Source organism: Dermacentor variabilis, chromosome 4 (genome assembly GCF_050947875.1).
Source record: "Dermacentor variabilis isolate Ectoservices chromosome 4, ASM5094787v1, whole genome shotgun sequence".
Taxonomy (NCBI): Eukaryota; Metazoa; Arthropoda; class Arachnida; order Ixodida; family Ixodidae; genus Dermacentor; species Dermacentor variabilis.
Window position 1 is genome coordinate 108,817,743 of NC_134571.1, and position 8,632 is coordinate 108,826,374.

The following is an 8,632-nucleotide window of genomic DNA, read 5'->3' on the forward strand; positions in this document are numbered from 1 at the left end:
TAAACACTGGAAAAGGTCTTTATGTTTGAGTTTCTGCATAACAGAATTATGTTTTCTGGTATATTCAAATTACAATCAGGCGCTATCATGTCTGCAGGTTGTGTTTAGTTGGCGCTTTACGATTTTTCTGGCGCATCCTACTTTGATGAATTATTTTGGTAACGCCTCTGCGCCACGCAGAGGGCCTGCGTGGTTGTGGTTCGGAATGAGTTTTCGCCAAACAACGTCCGACACAAGACGCTGACACCGGATTTCTTGCGACACGGGACGCTTAACGCTCTCGCGTTAAAAACCGTCTGTCCCATAAGACGACCGCTTTCAAGATAGCGACCGCAGAAGCAAGCGAATTCACCTTCGTACTGCACATCGCTTCAGCGCGTCAACGAAGCGACGAGAACACAGCGCTCACGGAGCTCTCAGCACACGTCACCCTTTGCTCCGTTCGCAGATCGCTTTAAATATACGGGCCCACGCGTCTCCAACGCTAAGCGGCGAGAACACAGCGCGCGGATCGGTTCAAGATACGGTCCGCGCGGCCGTGCCATACATAGCCGCCACACCATACGCAGTCGCCGCCGGAGTGCGTATGGTCACAGGGGTATGTAATGGTTCGACGCTGATGGATAAGGCGCTGAATAGTGATAATGGCTTATAATGATCGGGACGTATCGGCGCACCCGGCGCCGCCGCCTGCAGTATTTTGCTTGCTTTCGTAAATGCACTTTGCGCCGCCGTCCGCCCCAGTTCGCGTCGCCGCAGCTCTGTCGTTTCGACTGGCGGGATCAAGTTTCATAAGATTGATAACGACACCGGGCTGCGTGGAGACGAGCAAGTGGCACAATGCTTGCGCTTAGTTAAAACACGTTGGCGGACTAGCTGGTTAGAATCCGTGGTAGAGTGTATAAGCGTGACTGAACGAGGACGTAGAAAGAAACAGATACAGAGACACAGCGCTTCACTTTCAACTATAGATTTTGTTTTCGCACGCATCGATAAATATGTACCGTGCGAGCGGAAACAAACGTAACAGCAAAAAAGAACATTCAGTGGTGCATTTCGATGAACTGTACACGTGTGCAAGGCATGGGGAAAACATGTACTGCAACGGTCACAAAGATAATCCGAGGAATCGTATCTCCTTTTCAGATAGCGACACCGAAGGCTCGCTTATGCACTGAAATACGATGAAGATTCGACTAGAGTGTTTGTAGTCACATATATATCTATCGAGCAATCGCGTTTGATTCAAAAATTACAATGTTTTATAGTACCTCTAGGGGTTTTTTTTTTTTTCCTTTAACAGCCACTGTGACTTCTTTGCGGCGCCTCCCCCATATAGATCGTGGTACAAGGCTGCAGGCCTGGTGTACAGACTGGACACCAGCGAGCTATCCACGTACAGCCCGGTGCAGGGCGTCATCTCGCTGGCGACCGCAGCAGCGGAGCCTCCCGTCTACTACAACACGGGCACGCCCGCCATGGCTTTCGGGGGCCTGGGCTTCGTCTACGCGCTCCGCCTGCTGCTTGCCATGGACGTCACCGTACTGCTCAATTCAGCGGCGCTCGACGGCCTGGTGGTCGCCGAGGTCAATGACCACCTGGCAGAGGTGCTGGTCTGCCCCGACCACGAGGAGAAATATGACGCGTTTCCGTTCCTGCCCGCGTTGGAAGCGGCGCACGCAGCCTACGTGCAGGTATCAGTGTGGGCCACCCGGCACACGTGGCGGCGTGTCATTGCGCGAGTCATTCGCGCCGATCCCCAATTTGCGGATATCGCTTGCAAGTACAGTAGCAGCGCAGCATCTGTCAGCACATTGCGTAACACGCGTTGTTGCAAGCTCTTGAGGCAGTCGAAATAAAGTTACCGTTAAGCACAGAGATAAGAACGCGCGTGAACTTACAGATGTTTCCCTATAACAAGGCAAGAAGGATGAGTATGTATCTGAACCCCCTATATAACGTGTGTCCTAGCTACGCAGACCAACCTTACTTAAAGAAGAAAAAAAAAAGGGGGGCGGCAGTTCGAGATACGACGATGACACCAACGGTGTTTTGTTAGCAGTCGCCTTGCGGAACCTTGTGAACTTTCTTGTTTTCGTTAATTATTAACTTCGTGCGCGACGTATGGTGGCGCTGCAAACGACGCACCAGTGACGTCAGTTGGGGGACCCGCCTTTGTCGTCTGCTACGTTCCGGCTATAGAATAGCTTCCTATTCGTGCGTTTTCTCGTGCTCTGACTTTGTATCGCGTAGCACAGTGCTCTCCAATTACTGTCTGTATTTTTTATAGCTTTATTTGTATAAATGACAGCATTCGGAAGACAACAAACGTTGCATATTTAACGTATCTACTATACCACCGCCTGATGCAGTAGCGCTGCTAAGCTCGAGTTCGATGATTCGTCCCAGGCCGTGGCGGTCCCATTTAGGTATAGATGTAAGTATGCGCGAAATGCGGGAACGCTCGCATGTGCTTACATTTAGTTGCACGTTAAAGAACCACACGTGGTCAAAATGAATCCTGAGTCAAAAATTACGACATGCCTCATAGTCATAGTGTGGTTTTGGCACGTAATATCGCACAATTTCATTTCTTTAGTGAAAAAAAAATTTGCTATAAGCACAGCCCTCGAGGGCAGGGACAAGATCTCGTGACTCAGTCATAAAACATTGCACCGAGCGAGTAAATGACAGTCCACGCAATTTTTGGAACTGAAGCACGATCGCGGGACTCATTCACAAGATTTCACGGTGGCTAAGTGACATTGTAGTTGAATACAAATTTTAAATATCGCTGGCAATTCTAGTCACTCTGTGTTGCACACATAAAACTTCATCTGAGCAGAAAAGTATAATTTTTTTTCACTGACAAGCGGTTTATCTCGAACATTAGTTGAGCCATGCTCTATCATGTTTAGCAATCGTTAAACATGCTTCACACTGTTTTTCTTGCTATATTGTTTGTTTAGGTTAGCATATAGGACTATTTATGTTCAACGCACTTTCAGGCTGCCGGAGACCACTCGGAAGACGTCAGTTTATCAGGGTAGAAATAAAAATATCGTTATAACGAAAAGAAAACGCAGGAACGTGCGTGAGCATTTTATTGCGCCTTTGTACCTTTACCCTGACCCCTCCCTCGTCTTTTATTTTTCCTAGTGTGTTAAGCACTCCAGATGTTCATTCGTTCAAGTACACCAGCCAGCCTGAACTTCTCAACTTTTTTGTTCTGGTTTTAAATACGTATTAATTACTTATTTATTTAAACATACTGCCAATCCCAAGAAGGGATTATTGCAGGGAGGGCAAAAAAAAAAAAACGTACAATACAGAAATACAAATCGACGAGTGAGTATACAAGCGGACTAATTTCTTGTGGAGTAGTGAAAGTATTGCAGTGTTGCTGTATGATGCGCTTACAGAACAAAGTATATTGAAACTGATATAATCAAAAGTTGTCACCTGTTTTTATAGCGCTAATTCTCATGGCTGGATGAACTTCTCCCGGAAAATGTGCTTGCTACCCGTCGTAGGGGCGAAGAAAGAAAGTTACGCTGAGCCGACTAACTCACAGTGGCGAGCTGTGTCACTGTCACGCTGGAAGTAATTTAAGCCTAATTAACATTATATTGCGAAGGTCAGCACAGCAGCACAAGACTACGTAACTTTGTCTTGCCCACTATAGCTTTGTACGCCCTTCTATCAGACGTCCCAGAACGCATATTGGGTCAATGCTGCTAAAGCAGTGCATGCATTGACGCACCGCAGCGACCGCCTCGTTTCAGCAGAATTGCATCTACCGTCCTTCGTGATATGCTTAAAGCGCTGGGCTGCAACCAGATCGGAATGCCTGTAGCAACGTAGCGGGCGATCGAGCACGCAGAATGCGCTGCAGGACGGATAAACACGGTATTACAGCCCAGACACAGTAGCTAAGGTCAAATGCCGCACTTTATCGTGGAAAAAGGGCCAACAAATCACTACGAGTGCCCCGCGACAACGGAACAGCAATGACGAGTAACGAATGCCGTACATGTATACGTGCGCACACTGATGACTATACATAGCCGACGACGCCAGGAGCAATCCACACTAAGCGTGGTAACGACGGCGGCTCCATTCAATTTCGCAGGAAATAGTGGCCGGGAACATTCCGTATATACTGTCCTACAAGCCTCCCGACACGCATTTCAAAAACTCGAGTATAGAGTAGGTCGGTCGACGGAGCCAAGTTGCCTTCACGTAGCGAGCGCCTGGCGTCGCAGCGGAGTCCTCCCCCTTCTGACGTCACACGCGAGAGGGCACCACTCAAAGATAGCGGGGCTAATAGCCAATTATAGCCACTAATCTAAATTTATCAGTTCTTGCATAATTGCGTAAGCTCGAATGTCAAATTGTGCATCCAATTCCAAAATATATTTGTTGGGCGCTCGGTTTAGCGAAGGAATAGTTGTGAAACCGCGACACCTGCTGCTCTACGGGTTTGCGACAGGCAAAATAGTTGCTTTCAATGAGCTTATTTGAGGCCACCGCTTTATGATGCGGGTGGGAGTGCCAGTCACGCGGTATTTTTCACATTTCGCGGGGTTTATTTATCAGTCGGCAAAAATTAGTACGCGGTGAGTACGTCGCTGAAAATACTGCACTTAGATGTTCCTTAGCTGTGTCTACAAATGCCTCATTGTCACTTTGATAATAAGGGCACTACACCTCTAGTTAGATAATTATTTACAATTGCCTGATTAAATCTCAGTAACGAAAGAATTACTGGCGGCTACTCCACTCTACTGGAAACAATGTGCACTAGACTTTCTTGAAGTAACGCAACTGCTCTATATTAATATCTTTGTGCATGATAGTTGGGACACCATGTATATATTTATAACATCTGCATGCAAGTAGCGATGTTTCCCTAATAAATGGTGTATTAGAGGAGCATTTTTTTTTTCATGAGTCGTTAGCATTGCTTACTGAAAAGAGAAACAATGCTGAGTCAGATATCATTCACATGCATTTCAAACGCCGTTGATAAAAGAGTCTGCCGAAGGGGTCACTGAAGTCGGCAGGTATTTTTCAGGGTCAAAAAATCACGCAAAGCAATTTGAAGAAAGGTGAACATACGCTACATATTCATTCTGTAAGTATAGGCTATCCATATTCTTAGAAATAATTGTTAATTTATTACCTCCTTCTTTTTCAAAAATATAACAAACTTTGTCCTGTGTGTATATTTAAATATATTATATATGTACGTGGTGTTTACAGTAGAAAATTAAAACAATGTTGAAGTGATAAAATACGAATTAGGCTGGTGCTTCTGATGCGTTTATTTTTGTCCTCCTGTTGTCAGAATTTGCAGGAATAAACTGAAAGTGTGAATTAAATGTCGTGCACGTCCGCGCCAACAATGATGCAGTAAGCTATTAGCCACAATAAAATTTTAAGTGAAAAGGTAGAGGCAACTCAAAAGAAACTGCAAATGATGTGGGGGACAAAACTCTGGTAATTACACTTTACGTGGGGCGAGGGGTAGCCTGCGGCTTGACCAGGGGGGCCTCTGCCCCCCCGCCCCCCGGAAAACTTCAGGAAGCTCGGGCCTCAGAGCACCCCCCCCCCCCCATTCCTGTATTCGGCGCCTATGGCAGTCGCCTTGTCACTTTTTTCGCGGTCACCAAGTCAACCATAGAGTATAGCGTTGATTCCTTGAAACCATTCTTGAGAGCGCTGCTGTAGCGAGCACGAGTCAATGGGCGTGCTGTTCTTGCAGTACAACACGTTGCGGCGCTAGTTGGTTCATAGCTTTCAAAAGATGGAGCGCCAACAGAAACAGCATACCAATGAAGAAACAAACAATAACAGGACAAGGTGCCTTGTCCTGCCATTGTTTGTTTCTTCATTGGTACGCTATTTTTGTTGGTGCTTTAGCTTTTGAAGAGTGCTGTTCTTCAAAATTATGGGGTTTTACGTGCCAAGACCACTTTCTGATAATGAGGCACGCCGTAGTGGAGGACTACGGAAATTTCGACCACCTGGGGCTCTTTACGTGCACCTAAATCTATGTACACGAGTGTTTTCGCATTTCGCCCCCGGCCATAGAAATGCGGCCGCCGTGGCTGTGATCAGATCCCGCGACCTTGTAGTGCTGGTCTTAATGCCCACTATTCGGTACGATCATTTCAAAGTTTTTCAGAACACTTAAAGATTTCCTGTGGCAGATGGCATAATTCTGGTCCTTGAGCTGGATTATTCAAATAGGCGGACATTACTTAATGCACGAGAAATCGAAACGCATAATCAACTAATTGGTCAAAATTCACTAATTCGCTTTTTAATTAGTTACATTACGGCACATATTGGGACTTATGAATTGTAGCCGGTAAGCTTGCAAGGCATATTCATTTGGAACAAAGTTTGAGGATGGCATGGTTTTCGAGATGTGCGCCATCAAACACCCCGTTAATTTCCACTGTTGTTTCACTTCTTTTAAGAAAACGATATTTCATGCATTGAAGCACAAACGTCGCCTGGTACGCCCACGTATTTCGTCTCACACTCTGGGAAATAACTTTATTTAAACTGGTTTCATGCTGGCAATTAACTTCAAGTGGGTACGCCTTGCAAGTTCACCGCGGTTAGAATTCGTAAGGTGCAATATGTGCTGTGAGGTACTTCGGAAGTTAATGAGGAATCCTCTGTTAATTAACAGAAAACCTCTTTCGCTGTCCCGGGCTGATAACGTCCGCTTCTTCGAATAATCCAGCTCAAGGACAAGGATTGGGCTTTCTGCCACAAGCGATGTTTCGAAATTCCGCAAACCTTAAATGTGATAGCCCAATATATGATTTGCAAGTGGTTCTTCTACTATTACCAGTGCTGATCAATGAATGAATTCACTCATTTCAGAGAGTATGGCTCCTGGCCTAACTAAAAAAAAAAGGAAGAAGGATTATGATGCTGGATAATTGAGAGAGGTGGTAGGAATCCGACAGTAAAAGGATTTCTCTATATGTGATAGAGAACACCAGTCTCCTGGGTCACTGCAAGAGTGCCAGTGACACCTCCGTAGATTCCTTCTTTGTTGGAGTGAGCCATCCTTTGAGGAGTTGACGCTGCATATCCTTCATGCATAGACCTTCGCTGCTTTACGAAAGTTTGACAGATTGTCGTACTTGCAGATCTACTGCAGTGCCCTGGATGTATAAGCTAGGGTTGCGCGGTGGAGACTCCGCGAGCTCCTCCGTGATGTGGTGGTGGTACACACTAGCTATTGACATCCGCGTCCTTTACCCATGCGCAGTCCGTCAGCGGCACCGTAGAAGCGCGGTTGAAAGGCTTGGAGGACTTCACCGCAGAGCAGGTCTTCTTCATGACCATGTGCCTCAGTCTGTGCCAGGAGGACGGCGCTGGGAGGCGCTCGTCGCCCCCCTGCAATGCGGCTGCGCGCAACTTCGCGCCCTTTGCCGCGGCCTTCCGTTGCTCCGACAAGTCGGCCATGAACCCGGCGGAGAAGTGCCGATTCCTGGAGGGCGATCAGGCAGCGGAGAATTCGCGGAGCAATAGGAAATGACGTCACATCGACGAGCCAAGATGCGCTGATTGCGAGAACGTTTGGTGCAGCGGAGAGATCTTGAGAGCGAGCGTGAATTTAGCGGATCTACATACTTCTGCGCGTCCCAGGCGCGTGAACGCGCGATTATTTGACTTTACTAGCTCCTCCTGTTTTTATACCGCTTGCTTGTATCTTCATGCAGTCATGATGCAGACGAGCCATATGTATTCAGCGATGTATACGGTGAAGCAAGTGCGCTGCACAGCTTCCTACGACGGACTTGTGCGGATGTTGATTTGTGTCTATGTTTGCAGCATATATATATGTGCGTAAATATTGCATTTATTTAAGGATACCTTACAGGTCCCTAGAGGCATTGTGCAATGGGGGAGAGCGCACTCATAGATTATAACATGTTCAATAGTTAGAATACATATGTGAATACATATATGAGGGCGAATCAGAAAGTTCTTGCCCCTATTTTTATTAGCCAAAAATAAGGCTGCAGATGCGAAGTCAACATACCAATTCCCAGCGGCGGATCTTTGCTGGATTGGCACGGCTTTATCTGCCGGTAGCTCCGTGGCACGGCGCTGCTGACAGTTGTTGAAGATGGCGGTTGTGCTTCATGCGTTCACGGCGTACGAGCAAGGAGGCGTGACTCGGTTTTTATGGGGCAAAGGACCAACGCCCATCGAAATCCACAGGGAAATGCAGTGCACGTATGGAGAAATTGTCTCGCTTTAAGAAGTGTGAGGTGGTGGTGTTGCGAGTTCGCAAAATTCCGTGAAGACTCGCATGACAATAAGCGTTGAGGCCGCGCGCGTGCGGATTCTACCACAGGGGCATGTCAAATTTATTGCTGCGATGGGACAAATGTCTAAACCGGTGTAGGGATTATGTGGGAAAATGGTGTGTGTGTGTGTGGCGGGGGGGGGGGGGTGAGACTAGCCCCACTGGAGCCCCCCTTCCCCAGGCAGCGGCGACACCTTGGGTCTTGGCGGCGTCGTCGGCGAGCCGGACAACCGAGATTTGATCCTCCGGCCATTCACTGAGCAGCGTGGCCTCCCACTGCTCGGGCGC

The 8,632-nt window shown here is 47.4% G+C and overlaps 1 protein-coding gene across 1 annotated transcript in view; it reads left to right on the plus strand.

Moving 5' to 3' along the window:
• LOC142578293 (uncharacterized) overlaps positions 1-7,892 on the plus strand; it is a 33,901-nt gene extending 26,009 nt beyond the window's left edge. Inside the window, exons 4-5 of the mRNA XM_075687691.1 lie at positions 1,340-1,694; positions 7,298-7,892. Of these exons, the coding sequence (XP_075543806.1) occupies positions 1,340-1,694; positions 7,298-7,567 (625 nt within the window). The 3' untranslated portion in view covers positions 7,568-7,892. The remainder of the gene's footprint in view (positions 1-1,339; positions 1,695-7,297) is intronic.
• The last annotated feature ends 740 nt before the right edge of the window (positions 7,893-8,632 follow it).